Source organism: Oncorhynchus gorbuscha, linkage group LG20, assembly GCF_021184085.1.
Source record: "Oncorhynchus gorbuscha isolate QuinsamMale2020 ecotype Even-year linkage group LG20, OgorEven_v1.0, whole genome shotgun sequence".
Lineage (NCBI taxonomy): Eukaryota > Metazoa > Chordata > Actinopteri > Salmoniformes > Salmonidae > Oncorhynchus > Oncorhynchus gorbuscha.
Window position 1 is genome coordinate 25,582,128 of NC_060192.1, and position 18,873 is coordinate 25,601,000.

Sequence of the window (18,873 nt, forward strand, 5' to 3'; positions counted from 1 at the left end):
CTAAAATATTGGGTTTCTAGAAGTGAACTCATCACCTATATTTGGAATTAATTCCACAGGAACAGTCAGAGAGAAGGGGGATGCAAAATTGGGGGGAGATACAGTGGGGCAAAAAAGTATTTAGTCAGCCACCAATTGTGCAAGTTCTCCCACTTAAAAAGATGAGAGAGGCCTGTAATTTTCATCATAGGTATACTTCAACTATGACAGACAAAATGAGAAAAGAAAATCCAGAAAATCACATTGTAGGATTTTTTATGAATTTATTTGCAAATTATGGTGGAAAATAAGTATTTGGTCACCTACAAACAAGCAAGATTTCTGGCTCTCACAGACCTGTAATTTATTCTTTAAGAGGCTCCTCTGTCCTCCACTCGTTACCTGTATTAATGGCACCTGTTTGAACTTGTTATCAGTATAAAAGACACCTGTCCACAACCTCAAACAGTCACACTCCAAACTCCACTATGGCCAAGACCAAAGAGCTGTCAAAGGACACCAGCAACAAAATTGTAGACCTGCACCAGGCTGGGAAGACTGAATCTGCAATAGATAAGCAGCTTGGTTTGAAGAAATCAACTGTGGGAGCAAGTATTAGGAAATGGAAGACATACAAGACCACTGATAATCTCCCTCGATCTGGGGCTCCACGCAAGATCTCATCCCATGGGGTCAAAATGATCACAAGAACGGTGAGCAAAAATCCCAGAACCACACGGGGGGACCTAGTGAATGACCTGCAGAGAGCTGGGACCAAAGTAACAAAGCCTACCATCAGTAACACACTGCGCCGCCAGGGACTCAAATCCTGCAGTGCCAGACGTGTCCACCTGCTTAAGCCAGTACATGTCCAGGCCCATCTGTAGTTTGCTAGAGAACATTTGGATGATCCAGAAGAAGATTGGGAGAATGTCATATGGTCAGATGAAACCAAAATATAACTTTTTGGTAAAAACTCAACTCGTCGTGTTTGGAGGACAAAGAATGCTGAGTTGCATCCAAAGAACACCATACCTACTGTGAAGCATGGGGGTGGAAACATCATGCTTTGGGGCTGTTTTTCTGCAAAGGGACCAGGACGACTGGTCCGTATAAAGGAAAGAATGAATGGGGCCATGTATCGTGAGATTTTGAGTGAAAACCTCCTTCCATCAGCAAGGGCATTGAATATGAAATGTGGCTGGGTCTTTCAGCATGACAATGATCCCAAACACACCACCCGGGCAACGAAGGAGTGGCTTCGTAAGAAGCATTTCAAGGTTCTGGAGTGGCATAGCCAGTCTCCAGATCTCAACCCCATAGAAAATCTTTGGAGGGAGTTGAAAGTCCGTGTTGCCCAGCAACAGCCCCAAAACATCACTGCTCTAGAGGAGATCTGCATGGAGGAATTGGCCAAAATACCAGCAACAGTGTGTGAAAACCTTGTGAAGACTTACAGAAAACGTTTGACCTCTGTCATTGACAACAAAGGGTATATTACAAAGTATTGAGATAAACTTTTGTTATTGACCAAATACTTATTTTCCACCATAATTTGCAAATAAATTCATAAAAAATCCTACAATGTGATTTTCTGGATTTTTTTCCTCTCATTTTGTCTGTCATAGTTGAAGTGTACCTATGATGAAAATTACAGGCCTCTCTCATCTTTTTAAGTGGGGGAACTTGCACAATTGGTGGCTGACTAAATACTTTTTTGCCCCACTGTATGAATGACATATTATAGAAGAATTCTGATAGTTACACCTGGCCAGAAATAAGAAAATACTTTAACTGGAAGGGAAGGAGAGATGGGGAAGTGGATAGAGAAAAGGTTGACAAATTGCTGGGGGTTAGAAAAGACAGGGCGCTGTGGAAATATCTGGGTAAGAGAGACATGGGAGTCTGGATGGGGTTATTAAACAACTGGGCATGGACTGTAAAGACAAATGAGGGCATTAAATACTGTCCATTTGGTCTGTGTCTGTTGAGGATCTGTCATGATGCGACAGCCTAGTTTAAATATGCAGGTTACATGTAATCTATGAGCAAAGCATGTCAGAGATGAATGAACTAAACTGGTTGATACCAGACTCAGTAAGCTGAAGATGTGTGTATGTGTGTCATGTACTTTGTTCCCAGTGAGTCAATATGTCTGGAGACAAGCATGGTTCCCTGAATAAGAAACGCAGCCTATGCATAACATCTGCGTATCATCACTTTTTTTGGCAGCAGTAAATGCTATACTAACTCACAAATAGATTTCCCCAATCTGCAGCCAAATCTGCAACATGCAACTGAAGAAGCAAGACTTTTTCACTGTGGCTTGTTTTCTACTAAAGCTCTCAGTAAAAGGCACATGCTCACTAATATGCCAAGAGAGGTATATTAACACATACTGTATTCCTTCCCACTTTATCTCTCTCTAACACACACACACACACACACACACACACACACACACACACACACACACACACACACACACACACACACACACACACACACACACACACACACACACACACACACACACACACACACACACACACACACACACACACACACACACACACACACACACACACGCACGCACGCACGCACACATGCACACATGCACAAATACACACCACTGCTTCCCATTTGTACCCAAAAATGCAAACTGAAGAGAGCCCAGATCCATCAATGAACATGTTGTATGTGTTTCAGATTATAGCAAACATACAGTAGTTGAAAACAACAATAGGCATGTCCTGTCGCTCCTCAGTCTCATCTGTTTGATGCTGTGTCATGCTATGAAATATAACACTGGAACAGCTGGGGAATGGGGCTACGTGTTGGTGTGAAGAATGCTACCAATTCTGTTTCTGAGCTATGCACAAACACACAAGCATTAATATTCAAGAATACTGGAATACTCTCAGACAAAAATGTACTAGGACAAACAGAGTGGGACAGGATTTAAACCACAATCAGACAAAGAATGTACACATGGATGTTGACTCTTGTGCACATAGCACCTTCGGGAAACACGGGTGTCATGGCAACGGGAACTGGCATCTGCAAGCGTTACTGTTGCAATTAGAGAGGAAAGGAATGGAAGATCAGATGGGGTAGGTGTGGGGGTGGGATGGAGGAGGGGATGGGGTAGGGGTGTGGGGGGATGTAGGATGGAATGGGGTATGGAGGATGGGATGGGTGGAGGATGGGATGGTGTAGGGGTGTGGGGTATGGAGGATGGGATCAGATAGGGGTGGCGGTGAGGTGGAGGATAGGATGAGGTAATTGTCTGGGTGGGGTGGAGGATGGGATGAGGTAGGTGTAGGATGGGATGAAGGATGGGATGAGGCAGGGATGGGGGGTGGAGGATGAGATGAGGCAGGTGTGTGGGGGTGAGGTGGAGGATGGGGTGGGGGTTGGGATGGAGGATGAGGTAGGGGTGGGGTGTGGAGGATGGGATGGGATGGGGTATGTGTGGTTGGGATGAGGTAGGGTTGGCGGTGAGGTGGAGGATGGGAAGAGGTGGTTGTGGGGGTGGGATGGAGGATGGGGTAGGTGTGGGGGGTGGGACGGAGGATGGGATGGGGTGGGGTAGGTGTGGGGGTTGGGATGGAGGAGGGGATGGGGTAGGTGTGGGGGGATGGGATGGAGGATGGGGTAGGTGTGGGGGTGGGATGGAGGATGGGATGGGGTAGGGGTGGGTGGGTGGGATGGAGGATGGGATAGGGTAGGGGTGGGTGGGTGGGTGTGATGGAGAATGGGATGGGGTAGGTGTGGGGGGTGGATAAAAGTGTCATTATTGACTCAGCTATCATGGAAGAAGGGAGGGAGGGAAAAAGAGTGAGGGGAAAATGTAATGTGCTGTTATGTATTTTGTGTAAAATGTTACACATAATTCTAAAGGGTCAGAGTGTTACAGTACGCCTAGGGCTAAGAGATATTTTGGAAAAGAAAGACAAAGTACAAAGTACTGAGTCTAAAAACTGTGAGGAATAAAATACTTGTCTTAGAAAGAAATAAAGCACACTGCCTCACTTACAGCAACATGTACTTCTAGTAACATTTTAAAAAGCAGATTGGTCAGACATTAAATATCTTATATTGTTAAAATATGTATAAAATGGTATACACATGTTATTATCAGTGATGGACCTTTAAACAGTACAAAAAATGTCACGGGGGTCTCTAGTTTTGAAAATGATAATTGCTCACAATGTCACCAACTCTTGAAGAGTTAGGAGTACATTTTAGCACATAATATCACAGCAGAACTGCGAGTTCTATTATGTATTTTTAGCAAGTTACATTAGCTGGCACTGAACCTTAACAATCTTTCTCCTTCCACCCTACCTGACACTGATGAATACATATTATCAGCACTTATCAGCACTCAATACACCCCCACACACTATGACTCACACATATACACACACACACACACACACACACACACACACACACACACACACACACACACACACACACACACACACACACACACACACACACACACACACACACACACACACACACACACACACACACACACACACACACACTTTCTGCCAATGTGCACACGGCAACACAGGTGATTTTCTGAAGAGAAAGTGTACCGAACAGTACTGTATTTGACCAAAAAAAGACGCTACTTGACTGACACTTGGTGGTTTTGAGTGGAAATTGCACAATTAAGCTTATCGTCAGTGGTCCCTACGCATTAAAAAATTGTGTTAATAATGCATCATCTTACATTTACATTAAAATATTGGTCAACACAAACAGGAATATGGTCCACTTCTTGAATTAAAAAAGAAAAACGTGGTTTGACATGACATCTCATAACTCACCGAAAAAAGGTTGTATAAAGAAGGGTAGGCTATCCCATAATGCACTGCATATGTCTGTCAGCGGACATTGAGCACCTCCTAATGAACTTACTAGCTAACAGTCACAACAAAAACAGAACAGTGTATTGCTAATTAAGAACATACTCTCAATACGTCTTAGAAGGAGGATACATACAAGCCTAACATAATGAGTGGTCTACGCACTGTCCTGTTCTCTACTGGGTTTGTCGGTGTGGTAGGCATTGGATATGGAATGTGGTCAGTGATTACACCAGGAGAGGAAAGGAAGAGGGAAATGCTCAAGGTAGGCCGCTAACAATGCACTTGACTTACACAGCACTGACTTTTTAAACCGAGCAAAGGACTGCTTGTCATTTGTTAGTCAGATGTGTAATGATTTGTGCATTACATTTAATTTTTTTGTAAATGGTAAATGGCTTGCCAGTAGCTTCACCTGTCAGACATAGATAGTTACATGACGCTGTGGTTCTCTCTTTGCGCACTTGTCCGAGAGAAGGTTCTCCTAGTGGTGCTTGTTGCTTAATTCAGTGGTTCCCAAACTGGGGGGTGCGAGGGGTCAGTGTAAGAATGCACAAGGTGCAATTTCGAAAGTGCATCAACAGTTTTCCTCTTATGTCAGTCATTGCAGACCTTGGAGAGCTATTTATAACTTGTCAGAAATGTCCAGATCAACTACCCCACGTCAAGCTGTTTTTTTTTGCTAGTTTTTTAAGCCCATTGATTTTGTTGTAATGTTTAAGTCACTCGGATATCACAGGAACACACATAAGACATGGAAAATGTGTAGAATTTCAGGAAATAAGCTTTAAACTTGCAAAATGACAGAAGGGGGACCTGAGTGAAGAGTTTGGGAACCACTGGGTTACTTAATGAGCCATAGAATGGCATAGTCTGTCACTAATACTCACCAGAGACAGAAGAGAAAGTGCTGATAGAAATGTCATTTTTGAATATATTTTTCATTTCTGTTATTTTACCAGGTAAGTTGACTGAGAACACGTTCTCATTTACAGCAATGACCTACAGCAATTTACAGCAACGACCTGGGGAATAGTCATGTGGATTGGAACATGCAATCATGTCCGTTTTCTATATTTAATTTCTATCTGCAACCATCTGCAATTGCCTCCCACTGAAAAAGGCCTCCTGATGGTTTCCTGGTCTGAATCAAACGTTGAAAGGAATAAGAAACAGCACAGCAGACAGTCTTCAATAACATTATACCTTGCTTTGTTTTGGTGTCAGCTTCTGTTGCATTATCTGTATGCAGTATCAGCTTTGCATTCACCTCGGCTATGAAAAGCCAACTGACATTTACTCCTGGGGTGCTGACCTGTTGCACCCTCGACAACCACTGTGATTATAATTATTTGACCCTGCTGGTCATCCATGAACATTTGAACATCTTGGCCATGTTCTGTTAATGTCCACCCGGCACAGCCAGAAGAGGACTGGCCACCCCTCATAGCCTGGTTCCTCTCTAGGTTTCTTCCTAGGTTCTGGCCTTTCTAGGGAGTTTTTCCTAGCCACTGTGCTTCTACACCTGCATTGCTTGCTGTTTGGGGTTTTAGGCTGGGTTTCTGTACAGCACTTTGAGATATCAGCTGATGTAAGGAGGGCTTTTATAAATACATTTGATTTGACCTGCTCTTTTTCCAATCTGACCATCAGAATCTACCCGAAGCTAACCCACTGAGAATGGAGGAGACAAGGAAGAGGAACGCCCTCATGATGCAGGTGCTGAAGGAAGCTGCAGAGACCGATGACAACATTGCGAGAGGATTGGGCCCTATGAGATCCCAGAAATAGTCATGCTCACATGCTGGTCATGTTCTCCAACTCCGACATCACATGCATCATCCAATGGTTACGTGCCATGTCATCGACTGTGCCGTCAGGCACCAGATTGATACAACGTGGTTAGCTGATACGTAAAAAAACCCTATCCAGATCTGACATGTGACGTCTGAGCAGGGGAACCAGACCATTGTCTTCACATTGATTTGAAAGACGTGGGGAAGAGACCATACTATTACAGATGACACACCAGTAAACCTGAGCTTTACCACTTCCTCTTAAGAGACAAGATTATATTGGCTAAGTGTTTGCATTTGTGTTGAGTATGAATGAGTGTAAGGGACGTTAAGTACTTTGTTTCACTGAATAAGAAAGTGCTGAAAATAAGAGGCAATGGTTCCCAAACTTCAACTTGAACACATGCTCTGTTATATTGAAACAAAGCATATTTATTACAATAATAGTGTTGTATATAATTCATTAATCATTTTTGCTCGATGAACGTGCTTGTGATGGTCCCAACAATGTATGGCTAATAAAATGTAAACAATCCTGCCTAGTTTTGTATGTTGGATATTTTCTGTTACATTTTGTAAAACCAATTCGATTTCATGGATAGAGTAACGTTTTTAAATGATGTTTACATGATCATGAATATAATTCTGTTGGCACTTGTCAGCGGACCACTGTTGGACCCTTTTACCGGTTGCACCCATTTCCGGCTTTAGAAAATGACGTTCATTTCAACTGATGTCGAAGGTTGCGGTCAGATTCATGCACAACACATGCAGTCGTAATCGTCATACCTGAGTGGTCGTAACTGGGATCGGGGGATTACATTTTTAACTGTCTGATGTACGTTTTAATAATAAGTGATTATAGTAATTTGTCAAGTTAGCGGCTTGGTAATTATCACGTCAAGCCAAGCACAGCTAACGAGCTAGTTAGCATAAATCCATTTTTTTGACAATGTCAACACCAGAGCCATTTCCCGTACCACCGGGCTCAGTATCACCTGCAGCGGGTCAAATGTTTGGGAGCTGCTGGAGTTGTCGGATTCTTTCAGGTGGAGGTCTGCTGTTAGGAGCTGGATATGTCTTCCTAGCCGCCCGAAAAGTAATGCGCCAAGGTGGGACAACCTCAATTGGAACTGTCGCACAAGTCGCGTTTGCAGCAAGTGAGTAATTGTGATTTATTGGCAGCATGTTTACATGTTCAGTGACAAGAAAAAGTATGTGAACCCTTTGGAAACACTCAGATTTCTGCATAAATTAGTCATAAAATGTCATCTTATCACCTAGGTCACAACAAATGAGCGTTTGCTTAAAGTAACACACAAACAATGATACATTTGCATGTCTTTATAGAACACACTGTGTAAACTTTCACAGTGCAGGGTGGGAAAAGTACGTGAAGCCTTGGATTTAATAACTGTTTGATCCTCCTTCGGCAGCAATAACCTCAACCAAACGTTTTCTGTAGTTGCGGATCAGACCTGCACAACAGTCAAGAGGAATTTTGGACCATTCCTCTTGACAAAACTGTTTCAGTTCAGCAATGTTCTTTGGATGTCTGGTGTGAACTGCTAACTTGAGGTCCTGCCACAGCATCTCAAATCAGGTTGAGGTCAGGACTCTGACTGGGCCACTCCAGAAGGTGTATTTTCTTCCATCGAAGCCATTCTATTGTTGATTTACTTCCGTTCTGGGTCATTGTCCTGTTGCATCCCCCAACTTCTGTTGAGCTTCAATTGGTGGAAATATAACATTATCCTGCAAAATGTCTTGATAAACTTGAATTAATTTTTCCGTTGACAATTGCAAACTGTCCAGGCTGAGGCAGCAAAGCAGCTTCAAACCATGATGCTCCCTCCACCATACTTTACAGTTGGGAGGTTTTCAATGTTGGTGTGCTGTGCCTTTTATTCTCCACACATAGTGTTGTGTGTTCCTTCCAAACAACTCAACTGTCCACAGAATATTTTGTCAGTAGCGCTGTGGAATATCCAGGGGCACGTTTGCAAACTTCAGACATGCAGCAGTGTTTTTTTTAGACAGCAGTGGCTTCTTCCTTGGTGTACTCCCATGAACACCATTCTTGTTTAGTGTTTCACATATCGTAGACTTGCCAGAGATGTAGGCATGTTCCAGAGATTTCTGTAAGTCTTTAGCTGACAATCTAGGATTCTTCTTTACCTCATCGAGCATTCTGCGTTTTGCCCTTGCAGTCATCTTTGCAGTACGGCCACTCCTAGGGAGAGTAGCAACAGTGCTGAACTTTCTCCATTTATATACAATTTGTCTTACCGTGGACTGATTAACATCAAGGCTTTTAGAGATACTTTTGTAACCCTTTCCAGCTTTATGCAAGTCAACAATTCTTGATCTATTTTGTTCAAGGCATGGCTCACATTAGGCAATGTTTCTTGTGAATAGCTATCTCAAATTTTGTTAATGTTTTTATAGGGCAAGGCAGCTCTAACCAACATCTCCAATCTCATCTCAATGATTGGACTCCAGGTTAGCAGACTCATGACTCCAACTAGCTTTTGGAGAAGTCATTAGCCTAGGGGTTCATATACTTTTTCCAAAGATGATCAGATCAAATTTGATTACCAATTTATGCAGAAATCCAAAGGGTTCACATACTTTTTCATGACACTATCTCCTGCATTGTATTAGCAGCAGGAATTTATCCAACATTACTAAGGTGAAAGCAAAGGCAAGAGCTATGATGAGTTGAAGCTATTCAAAGTATTCTTGCAGGGCCTCTGAGGTGCAGTCAACTCAATATTTCTGTTTCAGGTTTGGCTGCTTGGGGAGTCGTGGTCATCGCTGACCCTGTGGGGAAATCACACAGGAAGGCTTGAAGATGCTCTGACAGATGGAATTATTTGAAGCTGCTGAAGTATAAGCCATGGTCATATCCAAGATCACTTTGACAGATAGTGATCTTAGCATAATGGATGAGAACATGCCAAAGACTATTCTCATCATCTGTCAGTGTGACTTGTCTATAATACATTAAATAAATTGAGAACATGTGCACTTGGAACTACCTTGTGCAAGTAAGAATTTCATTGGATGATATATACCATGCGTATCCTGTACATACAACTGATACAACTTGAACTACCCTGTGTTCATGCCACCATGACTGTATTTAGACAGGTAGTCCAATTCGGATCATTCTCACTAAAATTGTATTTTTACCCATCAGATAAGCTCTGAAAAAGTTCAGATTTGTCAAGAGACCAGTTATTGGGAAAAATATCAGAATTGGAATCTTGAGTCCATTTCATCTACTTCTGAACCATGAGAAAGACAGCCAATCATACAACTGTTCAATTCACCCAATGTAAAGGAACCATCAAATTGGTGCAGAGTACCACTCTTTCCTCACTGAGTTTTATTGTATTTCATCCCAGTGACAAATGTAATTATAAATGACAGATATTGCTCCCAGTCCATTGCTCACACTGCATGCATGGTCATGTCAATGTTGAACTGTGATGAGACAGCAGAAACAAGGCTTTGGGAAAATAATTTTATGAGTTGGCATTGGGTCCCTTCTTCTTGCCAAATGTTGGTACCACGTTCACAAAGCGCCTATTATACTGGATCCTCCTTTTAGCCCTACCAGTCTTCTTTTTCTTCTTCTCTTGCTTATCCACCTGTGAGAATGGTTATAAACAGAGTTAGAGGTGTGGTGTCTTGACGTGCACACTAGAGACTAAGCAAACTTGCCAGAAGAGCAAGTGATGTTGAATATGCCACGTTAATTTAATTTCTATTAAAACACAAACGCCCACCTTGGGAGTCTGTCCCCTGACTTTCCCCGCTCGGGCCAAGGAGCCATGGACTTTGCCTGGGATGGGAAATGGAAATTAATCAAAGCAAGCCCCACCAAATGATGGTACAGAAACAAATACCTTAACAATTTCACATATTTACAATAACGCTCAAGAATGTTTAATTATTGATCAGTTACCTCCCAACAGTCGGGGGGTAACCTCAAGAGTGCTGAACTCCAGTGCCGATTGGCAAATCACAGCATCATCCTGCAGGGGTTCCCCGCACAGAAAAACCACCTGGTCATCACAGGAGAGTCCCTCCAACGCCTCAATATGAGCCTTGTGGAGAAGGGACGAGAACAAAGAGCTGAATGTGGTTAACCTTTCATGGTCATCAATGAACTTTTAAACCAAAAAGTTGGTAGACGAAAGCACAGTAGTGCTATACTTTACCTTGATGTCAGCGACAGTTTCTAACCCAGACACCTGAAAGGTGTGGAGAGTCTGAGCACGCACAAACAGCTGCATGGTCAACCTGTTCAAAATAAGATGGATGATGTTAGGTCAGTGTGTTCTACAATCCTGAAAGACCCAAAGGGTTGTGCAGGATTTTGTTCAAGCCTAGCACTAAAAAAAACACCTGATTCAAACATGGTCACCAACAGGGTTGAATTTATTTAACTTTTATTTAACTAACCAAGTTAAGTATTCGTTTGTTTCTTCAGGCTTATGCCAAAATAAACGGTGAATCAAATGTCCAACAACTAGTGCAAAGATGAGTAGTTTGTGGTAAATCATTAGCAACTGACGTTATAGCTAGACTAGCCAGAGCGGTAGAACAATGTATATTTCCTGTCGATATAAAAAATACAACTTTTTTTAAGAGACAATGTTTAAAATGTCATGAAACTTTTGAGTCCCTTTGTTATGAGTTACAAAACAGAATTTAAACTTATTTCATAGCTCACCAAAATCTCGCAGTGTAATAATCGTGTGCTTCGCAAATGGTGTTTGGCCTGGAGATGGAAAACAGGAAGCATTTCATTGCGCATACCTGTGACGTAGTATTCTCTGATCCCGCCCACGTGTGGTGGTCGAGAAAAATTATGTCGCGCTCTTTCATAAACGGGACCACAATGTTATGCAGATGATTTAGGGAAAGTTTCGAGCTATACGACCACACGGCAAGAATACCAATACTACGATACGGTTACGAGTGAGTTGGCTATTTGATACCCATATACAGTACCAGTCAAAAGTTTGGACACACCTACTCATTCAAGGGTTTTTCTATATTTTGACTATTTTCTACATTGTAGAACAATAGTGAAAACATCAAAACTATGAAATAACACATATGGACTGTAGTAACCAAAAAAAGTGTTAAACAAATAAAGTATATTTTATATTATTCAAAGTAGCCACCCTTTGCCTTGATGACAGCTTTGCACACTCTTGGCATTCTCTCAACCAGCTTCACCTGGAATACTTTTCCAACAGTCTTGAAGGAGTTTCCTTCTCTCTGCAGTCCAACTCATCCCAAACCAACTCAAATGGGTTGAGGTCGGGTGATTGTGGAGGCCGGGTTATTGTCCTGTTGAAAAGCAAATAACAGTCCCACTAAGCACTAACCAGATGGGATGGCATATCACTGCAGAATGGTGTGGTAGCCATGCTGGTTAAGTGTGCCTAAATAAATCACAGACAGTGTCACCATCACACCTCCTACTTCATGCTTCATGGTGGGAGTCACACATGCAGAGATCAACCGTTCATCTACTCTGCTTCTCACAAAAACTAGGCGGTTGGAACCAAAAATCTCTAATTTGTAATCATCAGACCAAAGGACAGATTTCCACCGGTCTAATGTCCATTGCTCAGGTTTCTAGACCCAAGCAAGTCTCTTCTTATTAGTGTCCTTAAGTAATGGTTTCTTTGCAGATAATTGACCATGAAGGTCTGATTCACACAGTCTTCTCTGCACAGTTGATGTTGAGATGTGTCTGTTACTTGAATTCTGTGAAGCATTTATTTGGGGTGCAATCTGAGGCTGGTCACTCTAATGAATTTATCCAGCAGAGGTAACTCTTGGTCTTCCTTCCCTGTGGTGAGTGTAGCGAAATTCTTGTGGTTCTAGTTGACAGTGCTGTAATGTCTAACAAGTAATCAAACAATTTCACAACAACGACCTTATGCACACAAGTGTAAAGGAATGAATAAGAATACGTATATATAAATATATGGATGAGCGATGGCCGTGCGGCATAGGAAAGATGAAGTAGATGGATTAGAGTACACTATATCAAATCAAATTTATTTCAAATCAAATGTATTTATATAGTCCTTCTTACATCAGCTGATATCTCAAAGTGCTGTACAGAAACCCAGCCTAAACCCCCAAACAGAAAGCAATGCAGGTGTAGAAGCACGGTGACTAGGAAAAACTCCCTAGAAAGGCCAAAACCTATGAAGAAACCTAGAGAGGAACCAGGCTATGAGGGTTGGCCAGTCCTCTTCTAGCTTTGCTGGGTGGAGATTATAGCAGAACATGGCCAAGATGTTCAAATGTTCATAAATGACCAGCATGGTCAAATAATAATAATCACAATAGTTGTTGAGGGTGCAACAGATCAGCACCTCAGGAGTAAATGTCAGTTGGCTTTTCATTGCCAATCATTGAGAGTATCTCTACCGCTCCTGCTGTCTCTAGAGAGTTGAAAACAGCACGTCCAGTGAACAGGTCAGGGTTCCATAGCCACAGACAGAACAGTTGAAACTGGAGCAGCAGTACGGCCAGGTGGACTGGGGACAGCAAGGAGTCATCATGTCAGGTAGTCCTGAGTTATGGTCCTAGGGCTCAGGTCCTCCGAGGGAGAGAGAGAGAGAGAGAAAAGAAAGAGAGAATTAGAGAGAGCATACTTACATTCACACAGGACACTGGATAAGACAGGAGAAATACTCCAGATATAACAGACTAACCCTAGCCCCCCAACACATAAACTACTGCAGCATAAATACTGGAGGCTGAGACAGGAGGGGTCAGGAGACACTGTGGCCCCATCCGATGATACCCCCGGACAGGGCCAAACAGGCAGGATATAACCCCAGACACTTTGCCAAAGCACAGCCCCCACACCACTAGAGGGATATCTTCATCCACCAACTTACCATCCTGAGACAAGGCTGAGTATAGCCCACAAAGATCTCCGCCACGGCACAACCCAAGGGGGGCGCCAACCCAGACAGGAAGACCACGTCAGCGACTCAACCCACTCAAGTGACGCACCCCTCCTAGGGACGGCATGGAAGAGCACCAGTAAGCCAGTGACTCAGCCCCTGTAATAGGGTTAGAGGCAGAGAATCCCGGTGGAGAGAGGGAAACCGGCCAGGCAGAGACATCAAGGGCGGTTCGTTGCTCCAGAGCCTTTCCATTCACATATACTGTACATATGAGATGAGTAATGTAGGGTATGTAAACATTATATAAAGTGGCATTGTTTAAAGTGACAAGTGATACATTTATTGCATCCAATTATTAAAGTGGCTAGAGATATGATTCTGTATGTTGGCAGCAGCCACTCAATGTTAGATGGCCTTGAGATTGAAAAACAGCTTCTATCTCTCGGTCTACTTTGATGCAAATGAGCATTTTCGAATCTGAGAGTAAATAGAGCAGAATATATTGATAGTCACCTTGTCTGAGAGAGATTGACATGGTTATCAAAACGTCACGCCTGGCTGGGCCTACACAAAGCACAACCCTTATTTTAAGTGTTTCAAAAATACCCAATGGGAAAAATGATTGGTGGAAAAACAATTTGAACCATTTCCCTTTTTGACCCCCATTTGATCTTGTTAGTCACTCAGATAACATATTAACATGACAAAATGTGTAGAATTTCAGGAAATAAGCTTTAAAACGGCAAAAAATAATCTGCACCCCAGTGCAAAATGTACAGAATTGCAGAAAATTAACTATTCAACTTTTTCTCTCCGCATTCAAGAGGGGGGGGGACCAAAAATCCCATATTTATTTATTTCACCTTCATATAACCAGGTAGGCCAGTTGAGAACAAGTTTTCATTTACAACTGCGACCTGGCCAAGATAAAGCATAGCAGTGCAACAAAAACAACAACACAGAGTTACAAGTAAACATACAGTCAATAACACAAAAGAAAAGAAAAATAGAAAGATCTATGTACAGTGTGTGCGAATGTAGAAGAGTAGGGAGGTAGGCAATAAATAGGCCCTAGAGGCAAAATAATTACAATTTAGCATTACTACTGAAGTGATATATGTGCAGATGATGATGTGCAAGTAGAGATACTGGGGTGCAAAAGAGCAAGAGGGTAGGTAATATTATGGGGATGAGGTAGTCGGGTGTGCTATTTACCGATCGGTAGGCTGCTCTGACAGCTGATGCTTAAAGTTAGAGAGGGAGATATAGGACTCCAGCTTCAGTGATTTTTGCAATTCGTTCCAGTTATTGGCAGCAGAGAACTGGAAGGAAATGCGGCCAAAGGAGGAGTTGGCTTTGGGGATGACCAGTGAAATATACCTGCTGGAGCGCATGCTACGAGTGGGTGCTGCTATGGTGACCAGTGAGCTGAGATAAGGCGGGGCTTTGCCTAGCAAAGACTTATAGATGACCTGGAGCCAGTGGGTTTGGCGATAGATACGTAGTGAGGGCCAGCCAACGAGAGTATAGTGGTCACAGTGGTGGGTAGTATATGGGGCTTTGGTGATAAAACGGATGACACTGTGATAGACTACATCTAGTTTGCTGAGTAGAGTGTTGGAGGCTATTTTGTAAATTACATCGCCGAAGTCAAGGATCGGTAGGATAGTCAGTCTAACGAAGGTATGTTTGGCGGCATGAGTGAAGGGGCCTTTGTTGTGAAATAGGAAGCCAATTCTAGATTTAATTTTGGATTGGAGATGTTTAATGTGAGTATGGAAGGAGAGTTTACAGTCTAACCAGACACCTAGGTATTTGTAGTGAAGAGCATGCGCTTAGTTTTACTAGAATTTAAAAGCAGTTGAAGGCCACAGAAGGAGTGTTGTATGGCGTTGAAGCTCGTTTGGAGGTTAGTTAACACCGTGTCCAAAGAAGGGCCGGATGTATACAGAATGGTGTCGTCTGTGTAGAGGTGGATCAGAGAATCACCAGCAGCAAGAGCGACATCATTGATATACACAGAGAACAGAGTCCAGAGAACTGAACCCTGTGGCACCCCCATAGAAACTGCCAGAGGTCCGGACAACAGGCCCTCCCCGATTTGACACACTGAACTCTATCTGAGAAGTAGTTGGTGAACCAGGCGAGGCAGTCATTTGAGTAGCCAAGGCTATTGAGTCTGCCGATAAGAATCCGGTGATTGACAGAGTCGAAAGCCTTGGCCAGGTCGATGAAGACGGCTGCACAGTACAGTCTTTTATCGATGGCGGTTATGATATATCGTTTAGGACCTCGAGCATGGCTGAGGTGCACCCGTGACCAGCTCGGAAACCAGATTGCATAGTGGAGAAGGTATGGTGGGATTCGAAATGGTCGGTGATCTGTTTATTAACTTGGCTTTCGAAGATTTTAGAAAGGCAGGGCAGAATGGAAATACGTAGGTCTATAAGAGTTTGGGTCTAAGGTGTCGCCCCCTTTGAAGAGGGGGATGACCGCGGCAGCTTTCCAATATTTGGGGATCTCAGACAATTCAAAAGAGAAGTTGAATAGGCTCGTAATAGGGGTTGCAACAATTTTGGCAGAAAATTTAAGAAAGAGAGGGCCCTAGGGCCTGCCCTGCATAAATGTGTGGAATTGGGATGGATTGAATGACAGACACTGCTTATTTTCCCTTTTCAATGCATCTGTCAATTATTTTTTTCATGAATGAGTTATCTGAAGCACGCGAGAATACATTTCTCCCTGTCACTTTCCCTTCAAAAACAGACATTGTGTATCCCAGCTGGAGAAGCCAAGAGTGGGATATTAGCATCTACAGAAGAATACAAATTTGTGGAACAACTGATATCACCTTCACGAGTGCCCTTTCCCCCTAAACATGATGGTCCTTCCCCATTTGGCTGGACTCCTCCATCAGGTGAAGCTTGACACCTTACGTCATCCTTTGTTTTAAGGCAAATGGAGAGCAATGGCTTCGTTTATCACACTAATTCAACTTCTGCTTCAAATACCTTACTACATTTAAATTTGTTGTTCGAGTTGTTTTACGCTTCTAATATTCTGTACATGATTTATCTGCCAACACTTAGTTTTTTATAGTCTCATACACACATCTCTCATAGGCCTTTTCTCAATTGGATTTGCTGAACTCCTGTGTCCTCTCTCTCCGTCCTCTCTCGCCTCCTTTTGAAAAAAAGTCAAAGATAATGAAGGAGGGGAGGCGAGTAGAGGGAAGGTGTATCGAGATGTGCTTGTTTGAAATGAAATCGTCCTTCTCCACTGCACGTCATCAGGCAAATTAAGTTTACAGGGGTGGAATCCCAAAAGAAAGGTGTAATGTGCTAAAAAACACATTTAGTTGTTGTGCTAGACATTTTATAGATCGTTTTTAAATGTTTGCATGCTTTTCTCCTTTGAGAAAGAAATATCTGATTCAAATGGGGTGTGGCAGATTTCAAAACTCTTCCGCAAAGAACTCTGGTAGCCTACACAGAACTTGCTAGGATACACATACGACTATCCTTGATGAAAGTGGCTATCGAGGAGGGCCGGACACTTCCCCATTAGCCTATAAACAAATGAACACTCTCCTCGACCATGTCTCCACGTCATGTAGGAGAGAGGAAAGAGGACAGACTTTTTCTCAAATGAGACCATAGTCTCAGCAAACACACTTTGGGTATTAGGTGCTATTTACTTTATGGTTGATTAACCTCAATTAAATATTTTTCCTATTTTTCTCATCCCCTTTAACCCAACATTTTATAGGGGTGCCTCTTGCTTTACCATACATGATCTCTGTCGCTCCCGAATGCACAATGTTCCTGTCTACACTTACCTCACCCATGGCAGTCACACGACAAGGTTGAAGGGAACATCTGGGTGAGTGAGACATAATTTCTAGGGTTCTTCTGTCAAAGCATTGTTGAAACTTTTGCAGTATTGCATATCAGTAAGTATGACTGGCTGGAAACCAGAGTATAAGTATAAGAGCTCTTGTATTTATCTAGCAACAACTTTGGGTTGAATGTTATGTTTTCCTGTCACTGTGCAGTTGTTTCCCCCTGATTAATGCTGCTACTTTTGTGTCTCCTGTCAGGCTTTTGAGAAGGATGTTAAGGAGTACCTGCAACAGCTTACTGGCAAACACCTGCCAACCCAGGTCAATGAAGTGACCATGACAATTCGAGTCAAAGGTCACTTTGATACAGCGCTGAAGGAGTGGCTGGTGAAGATGGGATTCTAAGTCGACCTTTGGTGAGGAGGTAAACTGTTGCAGAACAGTTGTCAAAGAAAAATAGTGCTTACTTTTCTATATGCACCCAACATTTTCAAATGAGTGGATAAATAAGAGACAGTTGTTTATTTATGTCCATGTCAATTATATTTGTTTGTATGCAACACCTTATGCTCAAATGACAAGAGTTCTTCAAATTTGACTAATTAAATGGCCAATTGCTATGGGGGATGTCTGCTTTATTTAAAAAAAATATATATATTTTTTTTTAAATATCCACAGGAACAATATCAGTTGTAAGTTTGATATGTGATTCGGGTATTCATTGCATTAAAATAATAGCACAGCTTATCAGTGGAGGCTCCTCAGTGAATTTCCTAAAAATGAAATGGTAAAATATTTAAAGTTATAATAATTAGATAAATCTATACTAAGAATATTCACATCACCAAATAATTGATTAAAACACTGTTTTGCAATGAAGGTCTACAGTAGCCTCAACAGCACCAGTGTAGGATAACACCATGGTGTAGCCAGAGGACAGCTAGCTTCCGTCCTCCTCTGAGTACATTGACTCCAATACAAAACCTAGGAGACTAATGGTTCAACCCCCTTCCATAGACTTCCATAGTAATTATGGCAACTTCCAGAGGACGTCCTCCAACCTATCAGAGCTCTTGCAGCATGAACTGGCATGTTGTCCACCAAATCAAAGGATAAATAATTAATTTAGTACTGGAAGCATGAGCTACAGCTAGCTAGCACTGCAGTGCATCAAATGTGGTGAGTAGTTGACTCGAAAAGAGAAAGACAATAGTTGAACAGTTTTTAACAAATACATTTCCTCTAAAATGAAGGAGCCACAAGAGAGAGAGAGAGAGAGATTTTGTTTAAAAAAATGTAGTTTCATTTTCACTTACTTAGCTAGTAAATGCAGCTAGCTAGTTTAGCCTACTCAAACACCCTGCTCAAACAAATGGATGCTATGTTAGCCAGCTAGCTATGACTATCCAGCACAA

The 18,873-nt window shown here is 42.4% G+C and overlaps 2 protein-coding genes and 1 pseudogene across 2 annotated transcripts; 2 read left to right on the forward strand and 1 right to left on the reverse strand.

Annotated features, from left to right (window-relative positions):
• Positions 1-4,876: 4,876 nt before the first annotated feature.
• LOC124007066 (ubiquinol-cytochrome-c reductase complex assembly factor 3) lies at positions 4,877-7,196 on the forward strand. Its single transcript, XM_046317344.1, has 2 exons — positions 4,877-5,130; positions 6,519-7,196. Exons 1-2 carry the CDS (start codon positions 5,014-5,016, stop codon positions 6,654-6,656), a joined length of 255 nt encoding a protein of 84 aa, XP_046173300.1. The 5' UTR covers positions 4,877-5,013; the 3' UTR covers positions 6,657-7,196.
• Positions 7,197-9,512: 2,316 nt separating this feature from the next.
• Positions 9,513-18,057, forward strand: LOC124007064 (annotated as a pseudogene).
• On the reverse strand, positions 10,023-11,485 carry faub (FAU ubiquitin like and ribosomal protein S30 fusion b). Its single transcript, XM_046317343.1, has 5 exons — positions 11,406-11,485; positions 10,891-10,972; positions 10,635-10,776; positions 10,456-10,511; positions 10,023-10,317 (listed from the first exon to the last, which is right to left on the reverse strand). Exons 1-5 carry the CDS (start codon positions 11,480-11,482, stop codon positions 10,192-10,194), a joined length of 483 nt encoding a protein of 160 aa, XP_046173299.1. The 5' UTR covers positions 11,483-11,485; the 3' UTR covers positions 10,023-10,191.
• Positions 18,058-18,873: the final 816 nt, after the last annotated feature.